The sequence below is a fragment of the Taudactylus pleione genome, unplaced genomic scaffold, assembly GCF_031769625.1.
Source record: "Taudactylus pleione unplaced genomic scaffold, aTauple2 ptg000320l, whole genome shotgun sequence".
NCBI lineage: Eukaryota > Metazoa > Chordata > Amphibia > Anura > Myobatrachidae > Taudactylus > Taudactylus pleione.
Window position 1 is genome coordinate 395283 of NW_028284721.1, and position 19597 is coordinate 414879.

General features: G+C 45.7%; 1 protein-coding gene across 1 annotated transcript in view; it reads left to right on the forward strand.

Annotated features, from left to right (window-relative positions):
• The window catches only part of LOC148509534 (solute carrier family 22 member 7-like), a 104914-nt gene that overhangs the window by 77886 nt on the left and 7431 nt on the right, over positions 1–19597 (forward strand). The window contains exons 5-8 of the mRNA XM_088442974.1: positions 518–641; positions 1640–1743; positions 6533–6747; positions 17128–17230. Coding sequence (XP_088299100.1) covers positions 518–641; positions 1640–1743; positions 6533–6747; positions 17128–17230 — 546 coding nt within the window. The remainder of the gene's footprint in view (positions 1–517; positions 642–1639; positions 1744–6532; positions 6748–17127; positions 17231–19597) is intronic.

Genomic DNA, 19597 nt, shown 5'->3' on the forward strand with positions numbered 1-19597 from the left:
TGGGAGAATCAGGAGAGTGACATGTGTGAGAATCAGGAGAGTGACATGTGGGAGAATCAGGAGAGTGATGTGTGGGAGAATCAGGAGAGTGACGTGTAGGAGAATCAGGAGTGTGACCTGTAGGAGAATCAGGAGAGTGACGTGTGGGAGAATCAGGAGGGTGACAAGTAGGAGAATCAGGAGAGTGACGTGTAGGAGAATCAGGAGGGTGGCGTGTGGGAGAATCAGGAGAGTGACATGTGGGAGAATCAGGAGAGTGACATGTAGGAGAATCAGGAGAGTGACGTGTAGGAAAATCAGGATAGTGGTGTGTGGGAGCATTTTTAGGATAGTGGTTTGTGGGATTATTATGAGTAATCCAAAGGACCTTCTGCTGTTCACATTTGTTTTCACTCAACCTCACAGACAAACTGACACACACATTCAGGGGAGAGACACACAAGCATCAGAAGTAAATGCAGCTGTTATTATGGTAGTGTACTTTGGAAACTGAAAAGTAAAAGAGGCATCTTCACAGGTGGGTTCCTGAATCTGCTCGTTGGCTCCTCACCAAGCAAGACTCCAATGAAGCGCACAAGTACCTGTCCAGGTGTGCAGAAATGAACAGGAGGCCAGCTTTCAGCCATAAGATATCTCCAGAGGTAAAATGACCCCGTCAGAGGGAGCTCTGCAAAAAAATGGGGGTGCACTGAGACAGGGGGTGCAGGCTGGAGGAGGAAATAACTTTGGTGAAATAAGGTAGAAGTTGACATAATAAAAATAGAAAAGTAAATCAAAGTGTTATTATATTAATCAAATTGTTAAATCCCCATTATTATTAACTGAGGAGCCCCTGATTGACTCTTTCAGATGCTATGTTTCTAAGGGGTAAATTTACTAAAGTTATAGTCTACAGAAGTGGAGATGTTGCCCATAGCAACCAATCAGATTCTACTTAACATTTGATTGGTTGCTATTGGCAAAATCTCCACTTCTAAAAACTCTCACTTTAGTAAATTTACCCCTAATGTAAGACCAGACAAAAGATCCTGAAATTCCAACTTAATTAACTTTTGCATTAACCTGGGCTTAATTAATTAATCAAAATGAAGGTTGTTCCTGAAAACATGAGTTCACTAATTCCGCCCAGGAAGCTATGACAGCTAATTAAGGGAAATTTCAGAAGCATTTATGGAGTGGAACCAGTGGCGTAAGTTCATCCCAGATGCCCGGAGGCAAGTTATAATTTAGTGCACCCCCCCATCACAGCCGCTGACACTGTAATGTAGCAATTCGCATGCAGACAGGCTATAGATAGAAGAAGGCAGCAGCTGATGGTCTGACATGGAGCTCTAAACTAGTGTATGGTGGCTTCTCAGGTGCCGGGAAGTGGTGCCATGTATTGGGCGGCCGTGACTGTACACTCCATACATAGTTAAAGCCCTAAGTGGGGTGAATATGTTATGGACAATGGAGGAGGTGCCCCTTCAAAGCTGGAGCCCGACGGCAGGCGCCTCCATTGTCTCCCATAGTTCTGCCCGAGTGGAACCAGTGATTTCAGGTCTCAGCTGGGATGCAGCATCCACTGATGCAGTAAATGACTGTATGGAAATGTTGATTGTAGGGAGTGACACATTGAGCATGTTCTTCTCCTCCTCAGCTCCTGCAGAAGACGGTCTACGTGGAATGCAAGAAATACAATTTTATTGACCTAGTCAGAACTCCAAAGCTCAGAAGAAACACTCTGTGCCTTGGCATTATGTGGTATGAAATGTATCAAGTCTTCTATCAGAGAGGCCATTGACCTTGTGGGTGGTTGCCCATGTTTCAGCCAAAGATTTGACATCCTACATGGTTACTGTTTATCACTGGTTGATCCAAGATAGGTAACAAGCTAAGTACTCAACTCAAAGTCTTACTGTCACAGACAACTATTTATTGTTGTTGCCAATTTTCTCCCATTGTTCCCAATGGCAAGGACAAAGAGTTAGATATGGCAATAGGTGGTGAGCGACCACACTGGTACAGGTAAGTGTAGTTGCTCACCTGTCAAGGCACAAACGATTCATAGTCAGACAGTCCAGGGTCAACACCTGGCTAACAACAGAGATCAACAGACATGGCTTAGGCAAAGCAGAGTTCAATAGCAAGCTTAGGGCCTGATTCAGACCCACTCGCGAGCGGCTGTCCGCTCGCAAGTGGGTCGATGGTGTGCACTGCGCATGCGCACGACGGAGGGAGCGCCGTCGTGCGCATGCGCGAGACGCGACGAGCGAAGGACTTTCCTTCGCTCGTTGTGTCTGATCAAAGGGGGCGTGCTGTCGATGTTGATTGACAGCACGCCCCCTTTGGTGGGCGTGCCAGGGACGTGCCTGCCAGTCGGAGGCGTTCCCAAGGGAACGCCTACCGTCAGAAGCCGGCCCCACTGACATCACTAGTGATGCCAGTGGGAGTGATTTTGGCTCTGATAGAGCCAAAATCACTCCTGGCCTTGCGGTTGAGAAACTCAACCGCAGGCTTTTGCTCGCACTGGCGATGGTCGCGATGGTCAAGACCATCGCGACCATCATCCTGCACGCTCGTATAGGCTGTGGGTGGTGACCCACAGCTATACGAGCGTCCAGGAGGACGCTCCATATTTATGGAGGTGGGCCCTGATTCAGAGCGAGCGCTCTGGTCAGAGCGTCCGGCTCTGAATCAGGGCCTTAGACGTCTGGTACATGGGCAGGCAAAAAAAGGGCAGAATGCACTCTGGAAACAAAGTCCAAGGTTCCCTACACAGCAGGCAGTATGTTGTAGGCAAGGATTAAAGCAAATAGTGGTCAAGTAACAAGCCAGATCAGTACACAGTAGTTCAGCCACGGAGCAGACAGAGGAGTAGTGAAGAAACTAGCCAGAAATGGGGAGATTTACTAAGCTTTGAAAAGTGATCAACTGGAAAGTGATAAACTGCCAGCCACTCAGGGCCTTATTCAGAGGCGCTCGCAAAAAGCGAGCGCTCGCAAAAAGCGAGCGCTCGCTCTAAATCAGGGTGGGCGCAGGTTTTTTTAGTTGCGGCCTCTTGGCCGCTCGCATAGCTGTGGGGTACCACCCACAGCTATTGCGAGCGGCCATGATGATGGTCGCGATGGTCAAGACCATCGCGACCATCAGGCTTGCGACGAGACCCTTGTGGTAGGGTCTCGTGGCCGCAAGCCCCAGAGAGCTTCTGGCGCTAATAGAGCCGGAAGCTCTCCCACTGACATCAAACGGCAGGCGTTCGCATGGGAACGCCTCAGTTTGTGAAGCCAACCCCCCACCACACCTACAAAATGGGGCGAGCTGTCGATCAACATCGACAGCCGCCCCTTTTGAGGTGAGTCCAGGAGCGAGCGCTTTTTGCGCTCACTCCGGGGCTCGCACATGCGCTCTGGGCCACCATCGACCCGCTTGCGAGCGCAATGCGCTTGCGAGCGTGCCTGAATCAGGCCCTCAGTTCCCAACTGTCATGTTACAGTCTGTCTTTGAAAAATGACAGTTAGGACCTGATTGGCTAGTGGTTTATCACTCTCCAGTTTATCACTTTTCAGAGCTTAGTACATTTAAAGTCAGAAGCCAATGTCTCATTTGAAATTCGCATTGTGTACACGAGTGCAACTTCACAGAGCAATCACATAGCACTGACTGCAAGGTGTGACCACATTATAATGTCTATGGGGTGGAGAACTGATCAAAGACAGGTTCATTGGTTGTGCATATGTAATCACTGTCCATCAACGATGGGAGTTGGAAACCTGTCTAAAGGCGCGTATCCACTACACGAGAAAAATTAGCGATTGAACGATTACAACATTGTTATCATTCAATCGCTCATTAATCTGCAGTAATTATGATAGCAACGACCAACGATGCACACTCCCGCTGGTCGTTGACGGCATTTGTCATCGCATGAACATGCAGGCCAACCTGACGAGATCGTCAGGTTGTGCATGTTCGGGGATGAGGGAGGGTGTCTGCACTGAACGATATATATCGTTCAGTGTGGGCACATTGGACCTCATTCAGACCCGCTCGCAAGCACCTATAATTTAGCTGGCGGGTCGATGGTGAGGCCCTGCGCACGCACAGCGGCCGCAGTGCGCGTGCGCAAGCTCCGGAGCGAGTGACAAATTCACTCGCTCTGGGGCTCACTACAAAAGGGGCGGCTGTTGATGTTGATTGACAGCTCGCCCCGTTTTGTAGGCGGGGAGGGGGGGTGGCCAGACAAACGGAGGCGTTCCTGAAGGCGGCCCTACTGACATCAGCAGTGATGTCAGTAAGTAGCTTCCTGCTCTGTTAGAGGCAGGGGTTAGGGTTAGGGACTCCCCAGGCAACCCCCGGGAGGATTAGGTTTAGGCTAGTAGGCTAGGGGAAGGGGGGAGTTGGGGACAGGTACCCCTAAGGGAGGGTTAGGGGGGAAAGGGGGGGGTTAGGGGTGCTTAATCGGGATCTTTAGTTGCCGGCCTTCCGGCGTCAGTATATCACCCGTCGGGCTTAGGTCCAGCGGTGATTCGTACCGATTCCCTTGTGGCGGTTGTTTATCACTGGCTACCAGATTAGACCGGTCATTCTCAACCATTATGAAGTAACTCTCTGATTATCTGATTACCTAATTCAGTATAACTAATTACCATATCATTCAGTAAGTACTTCAGACACAGAAAAAGAAAAAGTACTTCAGACATACAAACTCATGACTACTTAGCCAGTTTACAGTCACCAATTAACAGAATAATTCAGTGATCACCCAAATATCTCACTAATTATACATTTAGCTTACTGATTACAGGATTAAAGCTGGGCATAGTGAGATAAAATGTGTGTCAGACCGACAGGCATGTTATCTGTGTTATGTGACATCCTGACACCACACAATGCATTCCTCCCCTGTGATGGAACAAGGAAAATGTTGGACGCTCGGCCTGGAGCAGCACGGACACTACCTTAGCTCCCAGCATTGCTAAGTGTAGGACTGGGACCTCCGCGCGCCTAAGGTGCGCCCTTCCGAAAAGGTAGCTTGGCCTTGCTGTGACGGGGGCATGGCCATCACCACGTACCATTTTCATCACTCTGGGGAAGAGCCCAACACTCCTGGAGAGGCTGGACTGCCCCCAGGCTCTCCCCGCACAGTGAAGAGATGCCGTATGGCATAGATGTCTAGATAGCTGAATGCGGTTATTATAAGGATTCATTATATCGCTCTTATCACTCATTTATAATTCAATAATTATCTGAAATACAAACTCACCAAATTACAGACTAATAATGTTCATCTTCACCCAGAACTCCCCCCCCCCTCCCCCACCTACTGTACCAGTGCAAAGTGTAACACACAACTATCACAATGCCCATGTATCCTACACACAATTATCATCATACTCATGAACTAAACACTCATTTTAGAGACGTCACGTTTCATACCCCACCCCTGCCCCAGTGACTGGGCCGTTTGTAATTGTAAAATTGTAATTGTAAAACAATTACAAACAGAAATCAAATAATTTTACAGTTATGACAGAAAATGAAACAGTTAATAACAAAAGTTTTGTTGCTTACACTTCCCAGCACCCCAGCATATAATTGTAGTACAATTCCTATAAACATACGTCCCTACATATGGGTGCAAAAAATCTGGAACCATTGCGTGCGTCGAAGATGCACAACCTAGGAAGGGGCATGGCCCCTTGAGAAGGGGACATGACCCCAAGGCACTCCCCCGTTTCCGACACTCTGCGGGTGTGCCTAGTACTACCGGAGATGCTGGACTGCCCTCAGGCTCTCCCCGCACTGTGCACACGGCATCTATTCACCCACCGCTCTGTGTGGTGACTTAGTATGCTATACCAGAAAAAGGGGTGTGTGAGTGGTGCCACCACACAGAGCACAGGGCTCTGTAGGCGGCATCATTGCTGCCCTGTGGCGCTTGCTTCTGGCCTGGAATGGCACCCTGCGACCAGTATTGCTGCGGCAGTGCCACCCGGATCGTTTTTTGGACGGTCCGGGCAATAACCCTGCCCATCTGTGCAGCTGCTCGGAGCGTCTTCAGGATGCTCCGCAGTGTTGCACTTGCCAGTGCTGGTAGCCGGCACAGGGCACTCGAGAGCCTTGTTACAGCACTGCATCATACCACGTCTTGGCACACACTATGTGGTCCAAAAGCAATAGGTAAATGAGGATGCATCCAGTTGAATTGCACTAGCCAGACTCAGACATGTGGTAGTTCCAGATGTGAGGGTGGCTAAAGGCTAGAAATTCTTACTGAGACACACATCTGACACCTTCGTTACCAGATGGATCATGTATATCCAGGCATGGATGGCCTTCACTTACTGTACATACATTGTCCCCAGTCCATGTACTTCTACAGAAATTGTCCATCCTCACATGAATGGCTGGTATATGGCACCATTTTACATATATCCAAGCTAAAGGGGGTATCATTGGCTGGGCTTCTTGTGACTGTGTCTTCTCACGTAGGGACAATTTTCTGTGTGTCCCCTATTCTTCGGTGTGTGACATTTTCCTTCCCGTGCAGGTTCGGTGTGGCCTTCAGTTATTATGGTATCAGCTTCCACGTCACTGGTTTCAGCCTCAGTCCATTCCTCACCCATTTTATATTTGGAGCAATAGAGATCCCAGCTAAAGTTTTGGTATATATCCTGCTGGATCGCATTGGGCGCAAACAGTGTCAGGGAGGTTCCCTGATTATCACAGCTGTCTGCATAGGCTTCACCTGCCTAATTCCTCCAGGTACCTTTATTATCATTATCATCTTCCTCATACCCTCCTGCAACATCACTATTATCACCTGCCTCATCATCCCCTCCAGGTTACATCCCTATAATCACCTGCCTCATCATCCCCTACAATTACATCCTTATTATCACCTGCCTCATCCTCCCCTCCAGGTTACATCCCTATTATCACCTGCCTCATCATCCCTTCCAGGTTACATCCCTATTATCACCTGCCTCATCATCCCCTCCAGGTTACATCCCTATAATCACCTGCCTCATCATCCCCTACAAGTACATCATTATTATCATTTGCCTCATCATACCATCCAGGTTACATCAATATAATCACCTGCCTCATCATCCCCTCCAGGTTACATCACTATTATCACCTGCCTCACCATCCCCTACAATTACATTACTATTATCACCTGCCTCATCATCCCCTACAATTACATCCTTATTATCACCTGCCTCATCCTCCCCTCCAGGTTACATCCCTATTATCACCTGCCTCATCATCCCCTCCAGGTTACATCACTATTATCACCTGCCTCATCATCCCCTCCAGGTTACATCCCTATAATCACCTGCCTCATCATCCCCTACAAGTACATCATTATTATCATTTGCCTCATCATCCCATCCAGGTTACATCCCTATAATCACCCGCCTCATCATCCCCTCCAGGTTACATCACTATTATCACCTGCCTCACCATCCCCTACAATTACATCACTATTATCACCTGCCTCATCATCCCCTACAGGTTACATCACTATTATCACCTGCCTCATCATCCCCTACAGGTTACATCACTATTATCACCTGCCACATAATCTTCTACAGGCTACATCACTTATCACCTGCCTCATCATCCCCTACAGGTTACATCACTATTATCACCTGCCTCATCATCCCCTACAATTACATCCCTATTATCACCTGTCTCATCATCCCCTACAGGTTACATCACTATTATCACCTGTCTCATCATCCCCTCCAGGTTACATCCCCATTATCACCTGCCTCATCATCCCCTACAATTACATCACTATTATCACCTGCCTCATCATCCCCTACAGGCTACATCACTATTATCACCTGTCTCATCATCCCCTCCAAATTACATCCCTATTATCACCTGCCTCATCATCCCCTCCAGGTTACATCCCTATTATCACCTGCCTCATCATCCCCTACAGGTTACGTCCCTATTATCACCTGCCTCATCATCCCCTCCAGGTTACATCCCCATTATCACCTGCCTCATCATCCCCTCCAGGTTACATCCCTATAATCACCTGTCTCACCATCCCCTACAATTACATCACTATTATCACCTGCCTCATCATCCCCTCCAGGTTACATCCCTATTATTACCTGCCTCATCATCCCCTACAGGTTACATCACTATTATCACCTGTCTCATCATCCCCTACAGGTTAAATCCCTATAATCACCTGTCTCACCATCCCCTACAATTACATCACTATTATCACCTGCCTCATCATCCCCTCCAGGTTACATCCCTATTATTACCTGCCTCATCATCCCCTACAGGTTACATCACTATTATCACCTGCCTCATCATCCCCTACAGGTTACATCACTATTATCACCTGCCTCATCATCCCCTACAGGTTACATCACTATTATCACCTGCCTCATCATCACTTCCAGGTTACATCCCTATTATCACCTGCCTCATCATCCCCTACAGGTTACATCACTATTATCACCTGCCTCATCATCCCCTACAGGTTACATCACTATTATCACCTGCCTCATAATCTTCTACAGGTTACATCACTTATCACCTGCCTCATCATCCCCTACAGGTTACATCACTATTATCACCTGCCTCATCATCCCCTAAAATTACATCCCTATTATCACCTGTCTCATCATCCCCAACAGGTTACATCACTATTATCACCTGTCTCATCATCCCCTACAGGTTACATCCCTATTATCACCTGCCTCATCATTCCCTACAGGTTACATCACTATTATCACCTGCCTCATCATCCCATACAGTCTACATCACTATTATCACCTGCCTCATCATCCCCTACAGGTTACATCACTATTATCACCTGCCTCATCATCCCATACAGTCTACATCACTATTATCACCTGCCTCATCATCCCATACAGTCTACATCACTGTTATCACCTGCCTCATCATCCCATACAGTCTACATCACTATTATCACCTGCCTCATCATCCCTACAGGTTACATCCCTATTATCACCTGCCTCATCATCCCCTACAGGTTACATCACTATTATCACCTGCCTCCTCATCCCCTCCAGGTTACATCCCTATTATCACCTGCCTCATCATCCCCTACAATTACATCCCTATTATCACCTGTCTCATCATCCCCTACAGGTTACATCCCTATTATTACCTGCCTCATCATCCCCTACAATTACATCACTATTATCACCTGCCTCATCATCCAATACAGGTTACATCACTATTATCACCTGCCTCATCATCACCTCCAGGTTACATCCCTATTAACACCTGCCTCATCATCCCCTTCAGGTTACATCACTATTATCACCTGTCTCATCATCCCCTACAGGTTACATCCCTATTATCACCTGTCTCATCATCCTCTACAGGTTACATCCCTATTATCACCTGCCTCATCATCCCCTACAGGTTACATCACTTTTATCACCTGCCTCATAATCTTCTACAGGCTACATCACTTATCACCTGCCTCATCATCCCCTACAGGTTACATCCCTATTATCACCTGTCTCATCATCCCCTACAGGTTACATCACTATTATCACCTGTGTCATCATCCTCTACAGGTTACATCCCTATTATCACCTGCCTCATCATCCCCTACAGGTGACATCCCTATTATCACCTGCCTCATCATCCCCTACAGGTTACATCACTATTATCACCTGCCTCATCATCCCATACAGTCTACATCACTATTATCACCTGCCTCATCATCCCCTACAGGTTACATCACTATTATCACCTGCCTCATCATCCCATACAGTCTACATCACTATTATCACCTGCCTCATCATCCCTACAGGTTACATCCCTATTATCACCTGCCTCATCATCCCCTCCAGGTTACATCACTATTATCACCTGCCTCATAATCTTCTACAGGCTACATCACTTATCACCTGCCTCATCATCCCCTACAGGTTACATCACTATTATCAACTGCCTCATCATCCCCTACAATTACATCCCTATTATCACCTGTCTCATCATCCCCTACAGGTTACATCACTATTATCACCTGTCTCATCATCCTCTCCAGGTTACATCCCTATTATCACCTGTCTCATCATCCCCTCCAGGTTACATCACTATTATCACCTGCCTCATCATCCCCTCCAGGTTACATCACTATTATCACCTGCCTCATAATCTTCTACAGGCTACATCACTTATGACCTGCCTCATCATCCCCTACAGGTTACATCACTATTATCACCTGCCTTATCATCCCCTACAATTACATCCCTATTATCACCTGTCTCATCATCCCCTACAGGTTACATCGCTATTATCACCTGTCTCATCATCCTCTACAGGTTACATCCCTATTATCACCTGCCTCATCATCCCCTCCAGGTTACATCCCTATTATCACCTGCCTCATCATCCCCTACAATTACATCCCTATTATCACCTGCCTCATCATCCCCTACAATAACATCACTATTATCACCTCCCTCATCATCCCCTCCAGGTTACATCACTATTATCACCTGTCTCAACATCCTCTACAGGTTACATCCCTATTATGACCTGTCTCATCATCCCCTACAAGTTACATCCCTATTATCACCTGCCTCACCATCCCCTACAGATTACATCCCTATTATCACCTGTCTCATCATCCCCTACAGGTTACATCCCTATTATCACCTGTCTTATCAGCCCCTACAGGTTACATCACTATTATCACCTGTCTCATCATCCCCTCCAAGTTACATCCCTATTATCACCTGCCTCATAATCCCCTACAGGCTACATCACTATTATCACCTGCCTCATCATCCCCTACAATTACATCCCTATTATCACCTGTCTCATCAGCCCCTACAATTACATCCCTATTATCACCTGTCTCATCATCCCCTACAGGTTACATCCCCATTATCACCTGCTTCATCATCCCCTACAATTACATCACTATTATCACCTTCCTCATCATCCCCTACATGTTACATCCCTATTATCACCTGCCTCATCATCTCCTACAATTACATCCCTATTATCACCTCTCATCATCCCCTACAGGTTACATCCCTATTATCACCTGCATCATCATCCCATACAGTCTACATCACTATTATCACCTGCCTCATCATCCCCTACAGGTTACATCACTTTTATCACCTGCCTCATAATCTTCTACAGGCTACATCACTTATCACCTGCCTCATCATCCCCTACAGGTTACATCCCTATTATCACCTGCCTCATCATCCCTACAGGTTACATCCCTATTATCACCTGCCTCATCATCCCCTCCAAGTTACATCACTATTATCACCTGCCTCATAATCTTCTACAGGCTACATCACTTATCACCTGCCTCATCATCCCCTACAGGTTACATCACTATTATCACCTGCCTCATCATCCCCTATAATTACATCCCTATTATCACCTGCCTCATCATCCCCTCCAGGTTACATCCCTATTATCACCTGCCTCATCATCCCCTACAATTACATCCCTATTATCACCTGCCTCATCATCCCCTACAGGTTACATCACTATTATCACCTGCCTCATCATCCCCTCCAGGTTACATCCCTATTATCACCTGCCTCATCATCCCCTACAATTACATCCCTATTATCACCTGCCTCATCATCCCCTACAATAACATCACTATTATCACCTGCCTCATCATCCTCTACAGGTTACATCCCTATTATCACCTGTCTCATCATCCCCTACAAGTTACATCCCTATTATCACCTGCCTCATCATCCCCTACAGATTACATCCCTATTATCACCTGTCTCATCATCCCCTCCAGGTTACATTCCTTCTATCACCTGTCTCATCATCCCCTACAGGTTACATCACTATTATCACCTGTCTTATCAGCCCCTACAGGTTACATCACTATTATCACCTGCTTCATCATCCCCTACAGATTACATCCCTATTATCACCTGTCTCATCATCCCCTCCAAATTACATCCCTATTATCACCTGCCTCATAATCCCCTACAGGCTACATCACTATTATCACCTGCCTCATCATCCCCTACAATTACATCCCTATTATCACCTGTCTCATCAGCCCCTACAATTACATCCCTATTATCACCTGTCTCATCATCCCCTACAGGTTACATCCCCATTATCACCTGCCTCATCATCTCCTACAATTACATCCCTATTATCACCTGTCTCATCATCCCCTACAGGTTACATCCCTATTATAACCTGCCTCATCATCCCATACAGTCTACATGACTATTATCACCTGCCTCATCATCCCCTACAGGTTACATCACTTTTATCACCTGCCTCATAATCTTCTACAGGCTACATCACTTATCACCTGCCTCATCATCCCCTACAGGTTACATCCCTATTATCACCTGCCTCATCATCCCTACAGGTTACATCCCTATTATCACCTGTCTCATCATCCCCTCCAGGTTACATCACTATTATCACCTGCCTCATCATCCCCTCCAGGTTACATCACTATTATCACCTGCCTCATAATCTTCTACAGGCTACATCACTTATCACCTGCCTCATCATCCCCTACAGGTTACATCACTATTTTCACCTGCCTCATCATCCCCTACAATTACATCCCTATTATCACCTGTCTCATCTTCCCCTACAGGTTACATCACTATTATCACCTGTCTCATCATCCTCTACAGGTTACATCCCTATTATCACCTGTCTCATCATCCCCTCCAGGTTACATCACTATTATCACCTGCCTCATCATCCCCTCCAGGTTACATCACTATTATCACCTGCCTCATAATCTTCTACAGGCTACATCACTTATCACCTGCCTCATCATCCCCTACAGGTTACATCACTATTGTCACCTGCCTCATCATCCCCTACAATTACATCCCTATTATCACCTGTCTCATCATCCCCTACAGGTTACATCACTATTATCACCTGTCTCATCATCCTCTACAGGTTACATCCCTATTATCACCTGCCTCATCATCCCCTCCAGGTTACATCCCTATTATCACCTGCCTCATCATCCCCTACAATTACATCCCTATTATCACCTGCCTCATCATCCCCTACAGGTTACATCACTATTATCACCTGCCTCATCATCCCCTCCAGGTTACATCCCTATTATCACCTGCCTCATCATCCCCTACAATTACTTCACTAGTATCACCTGCCTCATCATCCCCTACAGGTTACATCACTATTATCACCTGCCTCATCATCCCCTCCAGGTTACATCCCTATTATCACCTGCCTCATCATCCCCTCCAGGTTACATCCCTATTATCACCTGCCTCATCATCCCCTACAGGTTACGTCCCTATTATCACCTGCCTCATCATCCCCTACAATTACATCCTTATTATCACCTGCCTCATCATCCCCTACAGGTTACATCACTATTATCACCTGCCTCATCATCCCCTCCAGGTTACATCCCCATTATCACCTGCCTCATCATCCCCTCCAGGTTACATCCCTATTATCACCTGCCTCATCATCCCCTCCAGGTTACATCCCTATTATCACCTGTCTCATCATCCCCTCCAGGTTACATCCCCTTTATCACCTGTCTCATCATCCCCTCCAGGTTACATCACTATTATCACCTGCCTCATCATCCCCTACAGATTACATCCCTATTATCACCTGTCTCATCATCCCCTCCAGGTTACATCCCTATTATCACCTGCCTCATAATCCCCTCCAGGTTGCATCCCTATTATCACCTGCCTCATAATCCCCTACAGGCTACATCACTATTATCACCTGCCTCATCATCCCCTACAATTACATCCCTATTATCACCTGTCTCATCACCCCCTACAATTACATCCCTATTATCACCTGTCTCATCATCCCCTACAGGTTACATCCCCATTATCACCTGCTTCATCATCCCCTCCAGGTTACATCCCTATTATCACCTGTCTCATCACCCCTTACAATTACATCACTATTATCACCTGCCTCATCATCCCCTACAGGTTACATCCCCATTATCACCTGCCTCATCATCCCCTACAGGCTACATCACTATTATCACCTGCCTCATTATCTCTTACAGTCTACATCACTATTATCACCTGCCTCATCATCCCCTACAGGTTACATCCCTATTATCACCTGCCTCATCATCCCCTACAGGCTATATCACTATTATCACCTGCCTCATTATCTCTTACAGTCTACATCCCTATCATCACCTGACTCATCATCCTCTACAGGTCACAACACTATTATCACCTGCCTCATCATCCCCTACAGGCTACATCACTATTATCACCTGCCTCATCATCCCCTACAGGTAACATCACTATTATCACCTGCCTTATCATCCCCTACAGGTTACATCCCTATTATCACCTGCTTCATCATCGCCTACAGGTAACCTCACTATTATCACCTGCCTCATCATCCCCTACAGGTAACATCACTATTATCACCTGCCTTATCATCCCCTACAGGTTACATCCCTATTATCACCTGACTCATCATCCCCTACAGGTTACATCACTATTATCTCCTGCTTCATCATCCCCTACAGGTTACATCACTATTATCACCTGCCTCATCATCCCCTACAGGTTACATCACTATTATCACCTGCCTCATCATCCCCTACAGGTAACCTCACTATTATCACCTGCTTCATCCAAGAAGCATCAATATTATCACCTACTCAGTAGTATCACCTGTCTTATCCCCTCAAAGTAACATCACTGCTATCACCTACCTCATATCCTAGAGGTAACATAACTTTTATCACCAGTTTTATCCCCTCCCAGTAACATCACTGCTATCACCTACCTCATCTCCTAGAGCAGCGTTTTTCAACCACTGTGCCGTGGCAATTTTAAAATCTAGTGTAGTGTGCCTCAAGTTGAAAATGTTGAAAATCACTGTCCTAGAGGTAACATCACTATTATCACCTGTCTTATTCCTTCCAAGTAACATCACTGCTGTCACCTACCTCATCTCCTAGAGGTAACATTACTGCTATAACCTGCCTCATCTCCTAGAGGTAACATTACTGCTATAACCTGCCTCATCTCCTAGAGGTAACATTACTGCTATAACCTGCCTCATCTCCTAGAGGTAACATTACTGCTATCACCTGCCTCATCTCCTAGAGGTAACATTACTGCTATCACCTACCTCATCTCCTAGAGGTAACATTACTGCTATCACCTACCTCATCTCCTAGAGGTAACATTACTGCTATCACCTACCTCATCTCCTAGAGGTAACATCACTGCTATAACCTACCTCATCTCCTAGAGGTAACATCACTGCTATAACCTGCCTCATCTCCTAGAGGTAACATTACTGCTATAACCTGCCTCATCTCCTAGAGGTAACATCACTGCTATCACCTGCCTCATCTCCTAGAGGTAACATTACTGCTATAACCTGCCTCATCTCCTAGAGGTAACATCACTGCTATAACCTGCCTCATCTCCTAGAGGTAACATCACTGCTATCACCTACCTCATCTCCTAGAGGTAACATCACTGCTATCACCTGCCTCATCTCCTAGAGGTAACATCACTGCTATCACCTGCCTCATCTCCTAGAGGTAACATCACTGCTATCACCTGCCTCATCTCCTAGAGGTAACATCACTGCTATCACCTGCCTCATCTCCTAGAGGTAACATCACTGCTATAACCCGCCTCATCTCCTAGAGGTAACATCACTGCTATCACCTGCCTCATCTCCTAGAGGTAACATCACTGCTATAACCCGCCTCATCTCCTAGAGGTAACATCACTGCTATCACCTACCTCATCTCCCAGAGGTAACATCACTGCTATAACCTGCCTCATCTCCTAGAGGTAACATTACTGCTATCACCTGCCTCATCTCCTAGAGGTAACATCACTGCTATCACCTGCCTCATCTCCCAGAGGTAACATTACTGCTATCACCTGCCTCATCTCCTAGAGGTAACATCACTGCTATCACCTACCTCATCTCCCAGAGGTAACATCACTGCTATCACCTACCTCATCTCCCAGAGGTAACATCACTGCTATAACCTGCCTCATCTCCTAGAGGTAACATTACTACTATCACCTGCCTCATCTCCTAGAGGTAACATTACTGCTATAACCTGCCTCATCTCCTAGAGGTAACATCACTGCTATAACCTGCCTCATCTCCCAGAGGTAACATTACTGCTATAACCTGCCTCATCTCCTAGAGGTAACATTACTGCTATCACCTACCTCATATCCTAGAGGTAACATAACTTTTATCACCTGCCTTAACCCTTCCAATAACATCACTGCTGTCGCCTACCTCATCTCCTAGAGGTAACATCACTATTATCACCTGTCTTATTCCTTCCAAGTAACATCACTGCTATCACCTACCTCATCTCCTAGAGGTAACATCACTGCTATCACCTACCTCATCTCCTAGAGGTAACATCACTGTTATCACCTACTGTACCTCATCTCCTAGAGGTAACATCACTGCTATCACCTACTGTACCTCATCTCCTAGAGGTAACATCACTGCTATCACCTACTGTACCTCATCTCCTAGAGGTAACATCACTGCTATCACCTACTGTACCTCATCTCCTAGAGGTAACATCACTGCTATCACCTACTGTACCTCATCTCCAAGAGGTAACATCACTGCTATCACCTGCCTCATCTCCTAGAGGTAACATCACTGCTATCACCTACCTCATCTCCTAGAGGTAACATCACTGCTATAACCTGCCTCATCTCCTAGAGGTAACATCACTGCTATCACCTGCCTCATCTCCTAGAGGTAACATCACTGCTATAACCTGCCTCATCTCCTAGAGGTAACATCACTGCTATCACCTGCCTCATCTCCTAGAGGTAACATCACTGCTATCACCTGTGCCTTTGTATCCTTCCCACACATCCGGGGCGGCAAGACACATATTAGAGTTCTTATTAATGTGCCCTGTGCATGAGCAACCTGGCCACTGATCTGGCAGTTTAGTCACCCATGGGGGTCTTCTATATGTTAGGGAAATGGTGGTAAATTATCCCTATATTGTATAGAAATTACTCAACTAATGTATGAAAGGAAAATTATTTGGTTGCAAAATATAATTTTTGGAACAACTACTAACCCCCTCACCCCGACTCCTGCTTCATATAGGACATTGGCGCTCCCTGGTGGCCATCCTGGGGAAAGGCTTCTCAGAAGCATCATTTACCACAGCGTTCCTCTTCACGGCTGAATTGTACCCCACCGTACTCAGGTAACCGGGTCACGTATTCATGTGTCATAGGCAAATGCAGGGGGGGTTTCCATCTGCCTGGAAACTCCCCTCCCCAGCTCACACCATGACCATAATAGAAATAGTAATGTAATAGAATTTTACTAGTGCTGCATGTTCTTCACAGTATCTCAAATGAAATAATTAGCACCACCTGTGGATCTTTTAACATGTATCAGTCAGTAATAAATAACCTGTGCACCAACTAGAAGATATGGAAAACATTCACTGTTAGGGATGCACTGCTATAGAGCCCAATATGTACATATATGTCCAGGGCAGTGCTAGGTTATTCTGCTGCTTCCCCAGACTTGCTCTAATACTCTGAAATGGTGCCTACATCCAAAATAAATACATTCAGCTCAGGCAGGATGGCCCTACTGCCACATTTAATGGCTTACTGTGATCACTGGTCCTGTATATGCTGGAATTATTACACACAGTACACTTTGTATGACGCTTATTAAAGCTGGTTAAGTTCTAATTCTACCCTCTTCATGGACTGGCCACACTCACTCTAAAATCAAGCATTTGGAAACCCCCGTCTAGAAATCCTGCGTTTGCCACTGTGTGTAATATTGGTATAAATTGTTGTTATCCTAGATTAGTAGGTATTCGGTGTTTCTCCTTACACCGCACTCGGCGCTCCTCTGATTTTATTTATTAGTTGTTTATTTTTTATTTATTTTTGAAACACAAAACAAGTTTACTAATCATACTGTAGCCAGTGTCACAGCTGGAGAGCTGCCGCCGGGGTGTATGTTGGACGCTTCAAACATGCAGCCGGCAACTCCGTCCCCTCACCATGATGTCATGCTTCAAAGGGTAAAGGGGGGTGGGGGGGGCTTGTTAGTCACAGTTACGGTTCTAATTATAATAATGTGCTCAAAACTCATAAGCTGCATACACATGTAAATCTTTACGTGTATGCTGCATAAGCTGTGAACACACGGTACGACAAAACTGGACGATTTGAACAAGAACGATGACTTTGCTTTGTTTCCATTGGTGAATGGGACCACAGGACCATAAGTCATGGTATCAAAATCCTGGATATCCTGTTCTTTTGTGGTCTTCTTTAATGTTGTAGCCAAACATGGCACAAATCCAATTGATGAGTTTTTGTTGGGGGATATTTTTCAGAGATAGCTTCTATTTCATCATCACTGGGGAATGGTACTGAGGGATCATAAGTCATGGTATCATAGATGACTTCATCTTTATCTTCACTGTTGGTGAATGAGACAAAGGGATCATTACGGTATTAGAGATGACTTTGTATTCACTGTTGGTGAAGGGAACGTGATGATCATAAGTCACAGAATCGGAGATGACTTATATTTGTCATCACTGATATACCGTAGAATCAGACAACAGGAACATAATTCACAGAATCAAGATTCCGCTCGTCCTTATCTTCTGTAGTCCATATCTCTGGCCAGGCTTCTTGTTTAGTAATGAGGCCGACAGGTCTTTCACTCTCATAACGAGACATTTTCAGTCTCGGCTCACTAGTAATTTCTGTTCCTCTTTTTTTTCTTTCTCTCCAAAATACCTCCGCAATGCAACTCATATTGAGAAGTGAGGATTGAAGGCAGCAGATGAGAATATTACAAGTGTGATGTCATAATGTGCAGGCTAACTGGCTGTGACATCAGCACCAGCCATAATCACCTGCTCAGAAGCTCAGGAGATATTAATACAATGTGATGTGGTCTGTCCTGTGTGGAAATCCCCTATAAAAATCCATCCTGTGTGAGGAGAAGTGTGTGTGTGCGTGTGGGCTGAGTATGTTTGCTTATGTGTGGTTTTGTGTGTGTGTGTGTGGTGGGGTTCAGTGGTGCCGCTAGGGTGGTGGGACATTTTGAGCCGTGAGGGGGGAGGATGGATGAAACTGATTAGTTATTTTAAACAAGAGGGTTTTAGATTATTTACGTAATAGTTTTATCTTTGACTTCCCAATGATCTCTGCCTCTGCTGTTTTGTGTTATGTATTTTGTGTTTTGTATTGAATTACTGTATATATTCTGTGGTTCCTATTCTGCACCATGACACCAGCTGAATTGCAGACAATTATAGTCTTTCAGCTGTGTAAAAGTAAACAATAAAAATATTCTGGTATTTATTATTCCGCTGCTTAAATCAAAGGATTTAATGTATTTGATACCTATTCATTTGGGAACAGAGCACCTGCTGGGAATGGATTTTAAAGCGCTGGAAATATAGAGATAACACAACTTTATACTACTGCGCTAATTTTAAATCCCATCTACTATTTGAAATAAAGAAATAGTTTGAATAAAATACATTTTGTTTATTCATACATGATGGATAGATAGATAGATAGAA